Source organism: Rattus rattus, chromosome 3 (genome assembly GCF_011064425.1).
Source record: "Rattus rattus isolate New Zealand chromosome 3, Rrattus_CSIRO_v1, whole genome shotgun sequence".
NCBI lineage: Eukaryota > Metazoa > Chordata > Mammalia > Rodentia > Muridae > Rattus > Rattus rattus.
In genome coordinates, this window is record NC_046156.1 from 198,517,986 (window position 1) to 198,534,234 (window position 16,249).

Here is a 16,249-nt window from a genome sequence, read left to right on the forward strand (position 1 = left end):
CTTCCCAGAGCGTGGCCTGTGGAGAGGGAGCTTTGTTCACCGGTAGATGGGCCCTCACAGTTCTGAAGCGGGAGTGGTTTATTGAAAGTCACGGCCTGCTCAGTTCCTCTCTGTGTCCGGGTGATTGTGTTCCCAGGGTGGCAGGAGTCATACCTTTTAATGTGCCCCCATCACAGCAATTATTAGTAATTCTGTCTCAGTCGCGTTACCTCAGATAGCCCCTAGTACTAACTAAAGGCTGAGAGACGTTTACTTGGTTCTTTTTCCTTTTGTTCACCTCTGCCAGACTGTACAACCCTTTTCCACAGCCCGTTTTCTTAGCTGCTGTTAAGAAATCTGAAGCCTCTAACAAGCGGAATTATTTATATATGTCACGTTGCTTCCTATCTCGAACTGTTCGCCTTCTCCACAACGAATGTTATACTGAGTGAAAGAGCTCTCTCTTTAACACTCTCGCAATTTTATTATGTGCTTCCTTTAACCATCAGAAAGGTCGTCCTTCTCTGCTTCTTCTCCTTCCTCTTCCAGAAGTGGAGAGTTTCTGAGGCCAGGGGAGGGAAGAGTGAGCTGCATGTTTCTTACTGTTTTCTCCCATTTGAGAAGCAGGGATGGACTCCTTCCCCTCCCCTCACGCATAGAGAGAAGGTGCCTAGGACTAGTCCTACAGGCTTGGGAGTTACTAGAGAAAGCAAGGTTCCTCTTCTTACTCAGCTGACTATAGTCCGCAGTACCCCAGTTTTAGCAGACAAGCAGTGGACAAGCTAAGGAATGTCACTTACACAGCTGAAACCAATGCTACTTTTTAACACCGTGGCATTAGGTATTTTCCCTCTGTTTTGTTTTCCTCAGAAGAAAATTGTAACCTGTACAGATGGGATATTTTCTATCATGTTCAGATGGGGATCTGGGATATGAAAATTCCATTCACGGTGGCTGCTGCAAGTCTTGCGCTGATAGACTGTCTTCCGCTGACGTGTGTGTGTGTGTGTGTGTGTGTGTGTGTGTGTGTGTGTGTGTGTGTGTGTGTCTGTGTGTCTGTGTGTGTGTGTGTGTGTGTGTGTGTGTGTGTCTGTGTGTGTGTGTCTGTGTGTGTGTGTGTGTCTGTGTGTGTCTGTGTGTGTCTGTGTGTGTGTGTGTGTGTGTGTGTCTGTGTGTGTCTGTGTGTGTGTCTGTGTCTGTGTGTGTGTGTGTGTCTGTGTGTGTGTCTGTGTGTGTGTGTCTGTGTGTGTATGTGTGTGTGTGTGTGTGTTTCTGTGTGTGTCTGTGTGTGTCTGTGTGTCTGTGTGTGTGTGTGTGTGTGTCTGTCTGTGTGTGTGTATCTGTGTGTGTGTGTCTGTGTGTGTGTGTCTGTGTGTGTGTGTGTCTGTGTGTCTGTGTGTGTGTGTATCTGTGTGTGTCTGTGTGTGTATCTGTGTGTGTGTCTGTGTGTGTGTGTCTGTGTGTCTGTGTCTGTGTGTCTGTGTGTGTGTCTGTGTGTGTGTGTGTGTGTGTCTTGTGTGTCTGTGTTTTTGTGTTTTTGTGTTTTTGTGTGTGTTATGTGTGTGTGTTTGTGTCTGTGTGTGTGTTTCTGTGTGTCTGTGTGTGTTATGTGTGCAAGTGTGTCTGTGTGTCTGTTTGTGTTTTTTTGTATGTGTGTGTGTATGTGTGTGTGTGTGTGTGTGTGTGTGTGTGTGTGTGTGTATGTGTGTGTGTATGTGTGTGTATGTGTGTGTGTCTGTATGTGTGTGTGTGTATGTGTCTGTGTGTGTGTCTTTGTGTGTGTCTGTGTGTATAGGCATGTGTTTGTCTTATTACTTGATTCTAACAGTCTCGTCCTGGTTATTATTTAAAATAGCAAAAAAAAAAAAAAAAGTACAGATGTTGTCACACTTGTCCTACTAGGATCTGTCCACAGCAAAAGCCATGATTAATATTTTTAGTCAAAAAAGCTTCACCGTCATAACTCCAAGGGTGAAAGAAAGATCAGTTCTCTCGTGCATAGTGTCCATGGGGCATCAGGCTGAGTTCCCAGCATCTGAATAGGGAAAACCAACACATCTCGTAAGGACGAGACAGAGCCTATCGAGCAAACATGTGGGAACTGCGCACAGTCAGGCTGCAGATCTGGTCTCAGATGCTTTGGTATTTGGGCTGTTATTTCACTGTGAAGAGGGATATGTGCTATGTCACACAACAAAGACAGAGCAACCGTGCATGGGACTTGGTGATACTTTACTGTGCCGAAGACCCAGGTCCGGGTCCTTCTCCATTTGACGTGCAAAGCCCTGTAGTCCCCGATGTAGAGCGAGCAGGGTAGACCTATGAAAATGCAAACTGAGCACCTTTATTTTGTATTCACGCACAGCGGGACGGGACATTGCCACTGCTGTGTTGGGTTCAATGTTCCCTCCCCAAATGCTCTTAACACTGGGAAGACAAAGCTGTGCTTACTGCTGTCCTAGCTGGGTAAGCTGGGTAGCGCTTCTGTAAACCCTTAGTGGCTTCAGGGGCTGGGGTGGCCAGATAGAAATTTTCTGAGAAATTGAAGCTTGGTTTAATAAAGAGGGTTTGCTGTGGGAGTAGGGTTAGTGATGGTGGGGACTTCCTTAGGATCATGATAGTTTAAAATCCTATTTCGGGCTTCTCTGTACTGTCTGCTGGTGGTTCCCGCTGAAGGGGTGATGACTGTCTTGGAAAATTTCTGCAGTAAACAATCACTGGTCCTCGGAGTCTCTGGCAATAGTGAGATTATGTTAATGAAGACAGGGGAATAATAAGATCATGGTTTCATGGGCAGTGAGCTGTGTGGGAAGCTGGCATTTTTGTCCTTAATGTCGCAGTTGTATGTGGGAGGACACAGTTTCTATTGTGAGACTCCATTTAGGAGCTACACAAGACAGAACCGAGAGCAGTGGGGACTCCATAGAGCAGCACAGTCAGAGACAATGTGCCAATTCTGAAGGGATTCGCCATCCACGTGTCATGCCATCTCATCCGCAAATGCTCAGCGAGTGTGCCGGGCACCGTGATGCTCAAGGGGTCCCAAAGGACAGGAGACAAGGTCCCTGCTCTGCCGGGCCTTTCATCCCATTGTCCAGAGCACCATTTCTTATTAGACCCTCACCGTGACCTGCTTATCACAACAGATCCGTAGTGACCAGATTTTCGTATTTAGACTATCAGAAAAGATGTCTTTAAAGTGTGACCAGGCATATGGAGTTCAAGAACCTGACATGCATATGTTTTGTTTTGTGTGTGTGTGTGTGTGTGTGTGTGTGTGTGTGTGTGTGTGTGTGTGTGTGTTGTGCTGTCCAGGCTGTCTCAAACTTCTGGGCACACTGATTCTCTGGCCTCTCATCCTGAGTGCTGGGATTCCAGGCATAGGCCACCGCAGCCAGACTGGGTCTAGCTTTTTTAAAATAAAAATGTTTTTATAGTTTACATATATACAATATTGTCTATCATGAACCACCTACGTTCTAGGTACTGGGCTTTTTACCATGTGTAAATACTGTACAAATTATATATGAAGTAAACATGCATATACAATCGAAACTTCAATAGCTAATCACTTTCAAATTCTGCAAGTACTCAGTGGCTTTTGCATTACTGGCTACTGTTAAGAAGGAGAAAACCATCAAGGGCCTGTCAGCCTATACATCGAGAGTCAGGAAATGATCATAACACACAGCAGTGAACACTGTGGAGGAAATCAGCATGAGGTTGCCAAGGATCGCTGGCCGGGGGCATCTGCGAAGGCCAGGCCTCGGCAGCACAGCACCAGGGTGCCATTGGCCATGTGATGTCTCCAGGGGTCTGAATGCTTGGCAAAGCAACCTTACAAGGCTGGGGGCAGACCATAGTCACAAGTGCTCTGGGTTTAAGAAGCTGCCTCTGTCACAGCCTCTCAGGAGGTAGAAACAGAGGTTTCTTTGCACTCCTAGCCTTGATAGCCTGCCATGTCTGGGATGTCTGGATGGCAGATCTTCATGGATACCTTAGAATTTGACAAGTATATTTCCTGAGAGCCTGTGTCCTCATTTTGATGTTCCTGCATCCTTAGTGGCCGGGAGCAGCAAGGTGTAGCAGGGTGGACAGAAGAGCTTGTACCAGTCCTAAGTGCCCCGGTTCTTGTGCTCCCTGGCTCCGTGTCCTCCAGCAAATCCCAGGACCCCTCTCCATTTGTAGAGCATGTGGTCAAGATGTGTTGCTTTGGGTTCCTTCCAGCTCCGATCTTCTGTTAGACCCAGCACATGATCTCTTAGGGAAAACTGTACAAGTCAAACTTCATGACTGGAGGAACTAACATCATGCTTTTTTCTTGTCTTCAGTGTGTCTACACAGAGAGTCTCTCCTGCACCTGGCAGTGAGGTGGGCCCTGCCTAAGCTATTCCATTTCCTCTTGTGCCTCCCTGGAGGAGTCAAGGCCTTGGAGCTACCTAACGAAGAGGCCACCACACCATTAGACTTAGCCTTGCATGGCGGACACTCCACGCTGGTGGAAGACATTTCAAAGTGAGTTCAGTTGCTTGATAGCGTCTTTCTTAGCCCACGTCTATTAAAAGCTGGCCAAACATTACAGAGAAACGGAGATGACAGAAGCATCTGCTAATGTCCGCTGACGGTTTTCAACGGCTAGTTTTCTCCTACACAGTGCATGTGTATGTGTGATTAGTGCAAAACAGATCGCTTTGTTGGGAGTATATTGTGAGAGAGAGATGGGAGACGGTGAAACCAAGATTGGCCAAACAGTGATCTACACCATCTTTCGGGTTTTATCTTCAACGTTATTTCCTAAGCAAAAGTTCTGAGCTACGTCCTTTTGTGACTGTGATTAATTTTAGTAATACGCACAATTAATAATTACACAGCTATGACCATTTACCTTTCTGGCTATCTTCTAAATCATTTGAGAGATGGGACTGTTTCTGCCTGCCTTATTGGACTATTTCTAGTCCAATGCCAAGGTCCTGATTTTCATCGTCAGAATAATAGGCAAACCTTATGGGTTAGTCACTAGGGTTTAGTGAACTAGTGTAAGGGAGATAATCTGTTAGCTATGAAGTTGTCTGTGAGGGCAATTTTCTCAACACTCCTAGTGACTGACCAACGGATTGTGTGCTCAGATGAAGTTATTCTAAATCATGAAAGAAGAAAGTCATATATTGTCTTTTTATCAAACGGTAAAATACAGATTATAAACAAAATAGAATCATTGGGAATTGTAATATAAAGTTTAAATATTGTTAGGATATTATTAAATTGTGTTTCTTAGCGGGATGACTTTTCATGTTTGGTTCATATGTAATTAATTTGGTGCAATTAATTAATGGTGATTTGATGCCTAAGTAGCCATTAGGAAGAAACCAGAACTTTCTCTTTCTCTGCCCCTGCTTTATTTGATCAAATAGTCATTAACCAAGGGACAACTCTTTCCCGAGGGAATTGTTCTTTCCTTTGCTTATGAACACAACCCTGTTTTCTTGGCTACAAGGGACGAGGCAAGAACACGTCCTCGACTGAGTGACTGCATCTGGTGCAGTGTCATTCCCTGGAAGGGGACTCCGTCATCTGCTGGCTGCTTTGTACCACCTTCCGGTTCCAACCCTAGAAGATTTTAAAATGTACATGTTTAATAGACCCATTCATAGGTGGGATTAAAAGTAGACTCGACTCCATTCATATGATTATAGGATATAGGATCATATGATGGAGTGTCTGCATTCTAAATTAACCACAGCTATACTACTGCCCTGGCTTATGATCCATTCACTTCAGGGGCTTGTTGCCATGAGGACTTGTCTTCTAGAAGATTCTGGAGTTCATGTTAAGACTGCGTCTTTGAGTACATGTGCTCTTTACAGATCTCTTTTTGTCACTCCGTATGATCGAGCTATCAGCTCAGAGGCTCCTTGATTTTAAATGGAGGCATGTCCTCTGGACGTGTTTTAGGTTGAAAATATCCCAGGCTGTGTTTACTAGAAGTGCATTTGCTATGACTAGCTTCCTATGCATCATTGCAATGTGGTCCACTGTGGGAGATCAGATCTTAGCCTCACGGCCGTGTAGTTCACTGCCAGATGATGCTTTCTGCCGCTGCCCAGCAGCTGGAGAGAGTGACATACCGTGTATATGTAGCTCTCCAGCCTGGGCGATTCAAAATTCAGAACCTAAAAGTAACATTTCTAATGAATTCATGCATCTCCTAGAGCATTGTAGCAGCGACAGATTAGAAATCAAGCTGCCAGTAAGCTATAGGCTTGCTCATTTATTTCTGTAAAGCAAGTATTCATTAACAAAATGAGATCATGCCAAGGGGAAGTGGTAGAACTGGTTCTCTGAAGTGAGGGGTTTGGGGACAGTCTGTTGGGGTGTGACCATGAGATGAGCATGAGTACTTTCCCCCTCTTTGCTGTTAAGGCATGACCTTATAAGCTGTGTTTACTTACTGCCGAGATCCCAGCCATCAAGGGGCTGCATAGCTAACACAGCTGTTCTTAGCCAGCCAGCCCGATAAGAAAATAAGAAATACAATTCCTACATCCAAGAATTTAGTTTGGCTATACTGTTTCATTGCTAATGAATGTGTTCAAGGCTATATGACCTGATCAAATTTGTGCACGTTTTAATTTGCACGAGGGCATGATTTAGCACAGTGGTACCGGTGTGTTAGGAACATACCAGTTGTTTACCACATACCTCACCCCACTCCCTGGAGATTCTATCCCTTTTCCATTATAATCACCTAGCGAACTATTGGTTGCCAGCTCATTTGTCCTCCACAGCTCGTTAAAGGGAGAGAGGCATCTTTTCTCCGGAAAAGGGAGAGTGAAATAGGTAAATTTCCATGCTTAGAAACAAGAACGGGTTCGTTTTATTATGGGGACCTTTGAAACATAACATTCTTTTTTAAAACACTGCTGAGCGGAAAAACAAAGATGGTTCGACCCGGATCAGTTTCCACGAGCTTGTGCCATTGAGTGTGTACGTAACTTTTAAGGGTTGTTTTCTACTCGGATACGTAATATGGGGGCAGGATGGGGGATGGGACCTGAGAAAGTGTGCGGGATTTTGACTTGTGATGTTTCAGTTTTCAGGGTCGCCGCTCCCCAGGCTTCTCCCGACTGCGTCTTAATGAAGATGCCACTCTGCAGTTCGATCGGTCATCAGAAACGTTGACGCTGACCGTTAACCACACAGCTGAGCATCTGTTGGAAGCAGATATCAAACTCTTCCGGAAGTATTTCTGGGACAGAGCCTTTCTTGTCAAGGTTTGTATCATTATTCCGGTGGGCAACGGCACCTCTTCCTTTAGGAACTGAGGGGTATGGTCATTGTTTTAGAGCAGGGCTTGGTAGCTAACACTTTCTTTTCCTAATGAAAACTTGAGGACATGGAGTTAGAGCCTAGGTTGGATCAGTGGAATGAAGACCAGCACAGAATTAGGCAGCACAGAGCCAGTGGTCCACACGCAAGAACCAGTGGTCCACACACAAGAACCCAGTGGTTCACATACAGAGACAGTGGTCCACACACAGAGCCAGTGTTCCACACACAGAGCCAGTGGTCCATACACAGAACCAGTGGTCCATACACAGAGCCAGTGGTCCACACGCAAGAACCAGTGGTCCACACACAAGAACCAGTGGTTCACATACAGAGACAGTGGTCCACACACAGAGCCAGTGTTCCACACACAGAGCCAGTGGTCCATACACAGAACCAGTGGTCCATACACATACAGAGCCAGTGGTCCATACACAAGAACCAGTGGTCCACACACAAGAACCAGTGGTCCACACACAAGAACCAGTGGTCCACACACAGTCCACACACAGAGCCAGTGGTCCACACACAGAGCCAGTGGTCCACATACAGAGCCAGTGGTCCACATACAGAGCCAGTGGTCCATACACAGAGCCAGTGGTCCATACACAGAGCTAGTGGTACCTAGATTTTTGTTTCTCTTGCATTTATTTTGTTGGTTTTATTTTCTGAGACAAGGTCTTGCTGTGCTAACCTCGAACTTGCCATCTTTATATCTTTATAATTGAACTGCAAGCATGTGCCTCCATACCGGGCTCCCACACGGGAACTCTAATATTCTAATGCACTCTTTGTACTCATTGATGGCATTCTAAGTCTTACCCAAAACACTGGGTAGCTTCTATTTCTGGGCTTTCTGATGACTTAGGGAATTTAAACTTCTAACCTGTTTGTGTATGGAAAGGACAGGTGAGGATGTAGTCCCTCCATAAAGAGATTTTCTCCTTTCTGCCCTGGCCGTGGCGTGAGATTGCAAGGCTATTACAGTGCCCGTCTCAGGATTACAACGCTTCATTGCTCTTAGCAGTTCATAAACTCTCAACAGATACAAAGAACATTTACATTTGTTTTTCTTTTTCTTAAGCAAAATTGCTTTGAGTGGGGCTAGTTCAGTGTAGTGCCCAGTGCTCAGTGCCCCTCGGACTTACTTTAGAGACCCTGTATCCTCCTGTGTGTGGAGTATCTATTTGATAAGACACCGTTTTCCTCGGCTGTACAGCCTTTCAAAGAGATTCCAGCCTCAACCCAGAGAAACCTGTGATCTCTCCTAGCCCTTGGCTTCTATGTCTATGTTATATAATTAAGCTACAAATACAATCAAAACGTTCCTATGTCAAGTAAATATTATCAGCGTATCCCGTGTGGAATTTCATCTAACTGAAATGAAACATGTTCTTCAGAGTCCGGTCTGACTGCCATTGAGCTTTAGGAAATTTTGTGTGAGGTTTTCTGGCATGAGTATTGTGCTTAGATATACACTAGTGAGGGCTTAGCCTCACTTCGTTTGTATTTCTCGTCTCATTTTAGTTGTTATTGAATGATACTAGAGCCTCCAGACATTCATGTGGCTTCTCGTAGTAGTAGGCTTCTTGTAGTCACCAAATGGTGACGAGTCCCTACCAGGCAGCTCCTGGGCACAAATTCTGTCCCCAGAAACCCTAGGGGTAGAGCTTGGTAACACGCATGGCCCTGGGAGAGCTGTGCAGAGAACAGCATGGCACATGGCGGCTAAACTAGAAAGGATAGGACAGGCACTGTGTCAGCAAACACACTGTGCACTTGAGTCCTTACAGAATCCTTCAGTTGGATCTGCTGAAGTTATACACATTGGAGATACTGACTTTGGGAAAGGCATGGGGTTAATAAAATGAAATGCCGTTAACATTTGATTTTGAGGAGGACCTCAAATTCAATTTGACATCCAAAGTCATTCACTCCAATTGACATGACAAATGATTGTACATGTTCTTGTTTAAAATTGGTCATGCTCTAACATACGTGACTCTATGGTATTGTAAGTGTAAGCCAGACACAGACCATTCTTTTTTTAAAAAAAAACATTTACTATTTTTACTTTCTGCATATGCATATGTTGCCTGCATGGATGTATATATGCCACATGCGTGCCTGGGACCCGTGGGATCAGAAGAGAGCATTGGGTTTCGCAGAGCTAGACTTACAGGTGGTTGAGTTACCCTGTGGTTCCTGGGAACAGAACACTAGTCATTTGCGGTAGCAGCAAGTGCTCTTAACCACTGAGTGATATCTCAGCCCCAAGGGACAATTCTTATTTGGAATGTGTGCACTACACTTAGACAATGGTGGACAATAGTACCAATGCAATTACATACGGAATATGCTTACAGTATTTTTATGCTAAACTAAGAGTGATGACTAATAATTCTGTAATTCAAATGCTCCAGAGGCTAAGACATGAAGAGTCCATGTTTTAGGCCAGCATGGGCTACAGACTCTGATCCTGTTTCAAATCACAAGAAGGAAAGCGAAGGGAGGAGGGAGTGAAAGGAAAAAGAACTCAAGCTTTATTGGATCTGTACTGAAATCTGGTTTTGTATGACTATGGTCTGAGCGGCTTCTCTGTACACATGGAGACACAGCTATACTCTATTCCCTCAAGGAGACATGTTCATTCTAGGTAGTCTGGGCGTGTCTCAGTTACCTACGGCTCTCTAGAGGTTAATCATGAAACCTGGTCAAGTCCTGAGCTTGTCTCTCAGCACCTTCAGAAGACACATTTGCTCAGAGCTGTTACTGTTTCCTGTTTTCCCTCTGTCACAGAGTTGATGGTGATAATACCGTGGCACTGTGCAATAAAGACTTGTCTTAGTCACCGTTCTATTGCTGGAAAAAGGCATCATGACCAAGGCAACTTAGGGAAGAAAGCATTTTAATTGGGCTCTTGCTTATAGTTTTAGAGAGTGAGCTCATGACAGTCATGGTGGGAGCACAGCTCTGGGGCAGTAGCTAAGAGCTTACTAAGATCCACAAGTGTGAGGCAGAGAGAGAGAGAGAGAGAGAGAGAGAGAGAGAGAGAGAGAGAGAGAGAGACTGGCATAGGCTATTAAAGGTATGTCACTGGGGGTGACACTCTAACAAAGCCACACCTCTTAATCCTTTCCAAACAGTTCCACAATTAGGGACCAAGCATTCAAACATATGAGCATATGGGGGTTATTCTCATTCAAACCACTACAATATTAAAAGTCAAACTATTGCTAAGTATCCAAACCTTAGTGATAAAATTAAAAGAATTAAGGAATTTGGGCTGTCTAAGTGGCTCTACACATAACAGCACTTACTGTCGAGCTTGAGTTCCATCTCCAGGGCACACGCAGTGGAAGGAGAGAGTCTACTGCTACAAGTTGTTCTCTGTTCCACACACATAGCAGCACACACATTCCCCACACATAAACACACACATACACAAACAAACAAACATAATTTAGTGAAGAATTTAAAAAGTAGCCTTTCTCTACATATGTGAATATAAATCTAATTATATATACACATTATATATACATCATATATATATGATTAATTTGTTGTGTGGGTTGGGAGTTGAACTCAGAGCCTTTCATAGATGCGGCCTGACCTGCAATAGGCAAGAACTTGTCTGCACATTTGATGTTTTTAAAATGGTCTCCTTTTAACAAAGCCTCGTCGTATTTACCGGTGGGCTGGTCAATTTGGTTCTAGAACCTAGACATCATAAACAAATCAACTAGGAAATTTAAGTTTTTAAATTCGTGTTCCAAAGTAGCCATCAAAATAAAAGTTTGATTTTTATACATCTCATTTATAATAAAAAAAGATTAAGTGTTTAGTTTAATCAAAAACTGGTGTTGTCTGATGCCCTTTTCTCACACAGGCTTGGTAACTCCCTTCGGTAAAATACAGGGGTTCAAGGTCAAGGCTGTACCGGGGTAAACGTATAGCAGATGATTACCTTGGATCTTGATCTTGTATGATCACCCCTCTTCTATCTCCACTCCTCATGCTAGGCATACCTCCCGACCCCATTCCAGTTTGCTTTCTGATGTTGTGAAAAATATCACAACTAAAATTAACTTGGGGATCAAGGGGTTTGTTTGGCTAACACTTCCCGTGCCCACCTACCACACATCAGGACAAGAGCTCAAGGCAAACTCTTAGAGGCTGAAACATGGGGAGATGCTATTTACTGGCGGGCTTGCTGCTCACTTTCCACTTTCTTATAAACAGTAGTTTTTAGATTGTTTGTTTTGTTTTATGTGCACCGCATTCACGTATATGTGCCACATGTGTGCCTGATACCTGCAAGGGTCAGACGAGGTCATCAGAACCCTTGGAACTGGAGTCATGAATGATTGTACATGCAGGTGCTGGGAATTGAACCTAGGTCCTCTGGAAGGGCAGCAAGGGCTTCTAGCTGATGAACCATCTACCCTGATTCAGTTAGCCTTTTTATATAGCCCAGGCCTACCTGCTTAGGGACGGTGTTGCCTAGTGGGCTGGGCCCTCCCCCAATCACTCATCAATCAGGAGTCTCTTGCAGACATGGCCGTAGGCCAATCTGATTAAGACAATTCTTCAACTAAGACGCCTTCTTCCCAGAAGACTCCAGGCTGTATCAAGTCGATGATAACATTTAACTAAGTCACACTTCCTTACTAGTACCCATTGTAGACTTAGTCTAGTCTTTTCCTAATATGTGGGGTCAAGAAGAGGAAAAATATTCACAGAGAGCACAGGCAGGGGGGTAGCCGTGGTGGATGCCTAGACACACGCAGTGCCCTGCCCCTTTGTGGTGTTGCATATTGGATACATATTCTGAGCTTAGGATGCTCTAAGATAGTCAGTAAAATAGGCACTCCATTCACCGGCCTAATAGTATGCATGGCAGGAGTCAGCAGCTATGTTAGCTGTGTGATTTTTCCACCCAAGGGGCTGAAGGTTCATTGTAGAACCTATGTTGATACCACGTTTGGCCACTCAGCTGTTCAGCAAATAAACATATAATTCCTTATTTTTTTCATATTTTTATGGGCTGAGGGAATCTCAAAAGGAAATCATTATGGTCACAAGAGGGTAGCTTTTTGCTGTGGCCTTGAGATGGCTCAGTAACTTGGATCCAGCCAGGGATAGCCTGTGCTAGCCTGCATACTTTTCTGACCTGTGGTCACTCTGGATGTGCCCTGACTGTGGTCCTGCATTCTCATCTGCTCCTCTCACATCACCTGCGTACCAGTGTGGACTGTAGAATACGCCAGAAGGACAGACATGGTGTTTCTGAGAAACTGCAGAAAAAGTGAGAGTTTGTGGTGGGGGGTGGAGGGTGTTTGCCCCTGACCAGCTTCTTTTGTCCTCCTGGGACCCTGGCTGTGAGTTCCTCTACCAGGGCTTATCTTACCCCACTTGGTGCTGTCTTGTCAGCCCTCCCGGTTCTAAGGTCTGTGATGGTTTTCCCTTTCTTTTACATATCTGAGGCCCAAAGTGCTTTTCAACAATTTTTCCCACTTTATCCGATAGGCTCTTGATCAAGAAGCCAAGACAGAGAGAGCAACCATGCCTTCTGGAGCTGCGGAAACTGAAGAAGGTAATGCCTGTCCCTACCCCATGTAGGGAAGCCGGAAAAGGCAGGGTTACTAACCAGCCTGTTGATGTGTATAGCGGAGAGCATAGCAGGAAATACGGGGTAGAGAAGTAAGCTCTGGGGTTGTAGGGTCTACACACAGGGCCTGACTTGCTTGCTTCTTACTCAGCTAACATTTACACGATGCCATTCGCTAGCTCTGGAGCAGGTCCTCGTGGTCCAGAGCTTCAGAGCTGTCTCAGCACAGCCTTTATTGGTGTCTCTCCAATGCCCCAGGTTTCCTTCTTCCAAAGTCAGCCCGACAACCTCTCTGCTCAGTCAAGTTTTATAGAACTCCTCCCCTGGGCTCCGATGGTGGAGCTTCCAAAGGCAAGACATGTTTTCATTGTCAGGAGGAGTGGACGGTCCTGCTAGCATTTAGAGATGAGGCGTGATGTGTCAGGGGTGTTTGCTGGGGTCCAGAATGGCCCTGAGAACCTTGGTCCTACAGAGCCGACACCAAGGTTGAATGCAGCCCTGCTAACGGTGGGGGTTCCCACGGCGGGATTTTTTTTTTTAATAATACAGTTATTATCCTACTCCACATAAGGCACAAGGAACCACTCAGCTACTCTTTTCCAGAGCACTCAGCTTGCCAGAAGGAACACCATTTGCTCCTAATTCTATTCAGCATGGCTGGGCGTTTCTTTGACTGTTGTGGTGGTGGTGGGGGCAGGGGGGGAGTGTTACAGAAGCCTTGCTGCAGTTCACACATTTTCCCTATGCAAATAATTCCATCGGTAAGTTGAATACTAAGCATATTTTTTATTGTAGGAAACATTCTTTACTGTGCTTCTCGTGTGAAATAGAATCTTAACTTCCCTCTAAATCCAGGCATTAACACAAATCTAATCATCATGTACACAGAGAACCACTGGGTGCCTCGTTTCTGTAACTTGAGTTTTTATTGGGCGGAGTGGGAAGGCCAGTCCTTCTCGGCCAAGGCCTTCCTCATGGCACATAGTTCAGCTCCTGCTACTTCCTCTTGGTGTGGATGTGCGTGCCCACCCTCTTCCGATGAAGCTGAGCACAGCTGTCCTTGGACACCTTGAGCAGCAGCCCCATGGCACACTTCTCATAGGGCAGGAAGCCCTAGACCTCCTGGATCAAGTCCCCCTAGGGATTGACATGGTTGGTGAGGTGTTCCCTTCAGCCTCTTCTTGATGTTCTTTGTCAGCAAGTGGTCCCCGTTGAGGCGCATGGCCGTGAGGTAATGCAGGGCCATAGCTGCTGTTTTCCAGTGACGCAGGAAAGCACTGTTAATGTTGAAGTACATGTTTTAGCTAGGGTTATCATATCGACATTATTTATTTTGAAATTATATGTAGATGTAAATGAATATTCCCATGGCCGTGGAGCAGAATCAATTCATCTGCTTGGTTTGGGGCTGATGGTGGGACTTCACGAAGTATCAGAGAACGTGATGAGGCTGAGATGCTGGGGTCAGGGACAGCCGTGGGCTGGTCCTTTGTTTCTCTGCCCTGAGTGTTAACAGCTGGTTAGGACTTTGATTCTGCATTTAATTAGCAGCTCAGGGTAGCTGCATTCCAAGTATTTGACAGCTAGTGTGAAATTAGGTCCTTCGCCTCTGCGTTGGCTGAAAGGAAGCCTTGGAGAAAGAACATTTGTGAGGAGTTGCTGGGGTCTGTGTATCATCCAAGCACACTGTACCTGCTCCTGGGTTAAGCCTGAGCAACTGAGCTTCCTGTCCCTGCTGCTTCTTGGGGCTGGGCTGGGGCAGGAATTGCCTTGGCTGTGTTCTGTGACCACTGCTCTGACTGCCCAAGGAGGTAGTCTAGGTAATATGTTTTCTCTTTGAAGATCGTATAAGAAACTTCTTTCTGGTCTTGGGTCAGGAATGCTGGCTTTTCCTAAGCACTTGGCCCATTTTTTTTAAAACTGCTGTAACTGTAGCTGGTCAGGTTTCCTACTTGGCTGACAGACATACCCAGAGGAAAGCATCTGACCTGCCAGTTCTGAGAGCTCTACCTCTTCATATCACCTCTAGTTAGTTCTTACGCTCTATCCCTTCTAAAAGTCGACTTCTGAAGTTTTATAGGGATTACCTCATGCATCTTTTTCCCTTATTGTCTGCCTTCAAACTAACTGAGAACAAAAATGAAGTCTAAATAAATACTGGATTGTGGAGTTCTTGAGCCGAGAAGGCTGGCGGTTGTGGCTGGACAGGAAAACCAGCTCACCAGGCAGAGTATGGCAAGTCAGCCATTGGAAAAATTGTTTCGAGCGTGCTGTAGCCTGTGACAGTGGCAGAGTCAAGGCAAGCCTCATGGAAAATATGGAGGTGGGATCTAAGGGAGAGAAGGGAATCCCAGAGAGTGGAGATGAATGGGAGAGACTATAGGTCATTTCCCGTCTGCACACCCATGTGTGGTAGTAGAAATACCAAGAGCACAGACTTCAGGGTAGCCAGATTGGCAGGGATTTTAGAAGATCTGGGAGAGGGCACGGGAGCTTTTCCCTGAGAATTCTGGGAGCTCTAAATGGAAGCCAGGGGACTGGTCAGAGGGCTTCAGAAGGGCTATAACTTGATGAGGTAAGTCCAAGGGGGAGGTAGGGAATAAATGGATGCTGTCTAGGGCGAAGTGGGGCTAAAGGAGTATTGTCTTAGATGAGGTGGGAATAGATGACTGTTGTGGGAAAAGAGATGAGTGTTGTGGGAAAAAAGGACAGTTTTTCTGTGACTGGGGTGTTTCTGGGTGGGCTACAAGGCAGGACTATGACATACAATGTACTCAGTTTAGACAGGATGAATTTGATGGGCCTATGGGACAACCAAGTGAACAGGACTAAAGATAGCAAACCCAAAGAGTTTTGCAAGAACCCCAAGTCTGCTAGATCCACGTAACTAAGGGGCAAATTCTGTAGACCTTCTAGATGACATGTTGAAGGAATGTTAGGAGCTGGTTGCACCTTCCAGCAGAGGGCAGTGTTGGACTAACGTGAAGGAACTTGGGTTTCTTCCTTTCCAATGCCTACCACGACTCAACTGGAAGAAAGGGAATCCTGAAGGTAAAAGTGGCCTTTTCAAATTTCTTCTCTCTTTTCCCACATAGAAGGTTTAATGAGAGAAGAAGAATAGAAGAGGAGAGGAATAAAGGCCGGCCATGAGCAGGTGGAGGGAAGGGGGTAGAGTGGAGAGAGAAGAGGCAAAGAGGAAGAGGGCACAAGACCAGAGAAGAGTAAGAGCTAAGAACAGGACCCTTTTATTTCTTCTTAATGCTTTTGTGCATTAGATATTTGACAGATTGTGCTTCTTTCCTCCTGCTGTGGTAATAAGTCGGGGAGGAAATT

General features: G+C 45.3%; 1 protein-coding gene across 1 annotated transcript in view; it reads left to right on the plus strand.

The window, feature by feature from the left end:
- The window catches only part of Arhgef28 (Rho guanine nucleotide exchange factor 28), a 295,945-nt gene that overhangs the window by 132,930 nt on the left and 146,766 nt on the right, over window positions 1-16,249 (plus strand). The window contains exons 5-7 of the mRNA XM_032898997.1: window positions 4,311-4,494; window positions 7,070-7,250; window positions 12,835-12,901. Coding sequence (XP_032754888.1) covers window positions 4,311-4,494; window positions 7,070-7,250; window positions 12,835-12,901 — 432 coding nt within the window. The remainder of the gene's footprint in view (window positions 1-4,310; window positions 4,495-7,069; window positions 7,251-12,834; window positions 12,902-16,249) is intronic.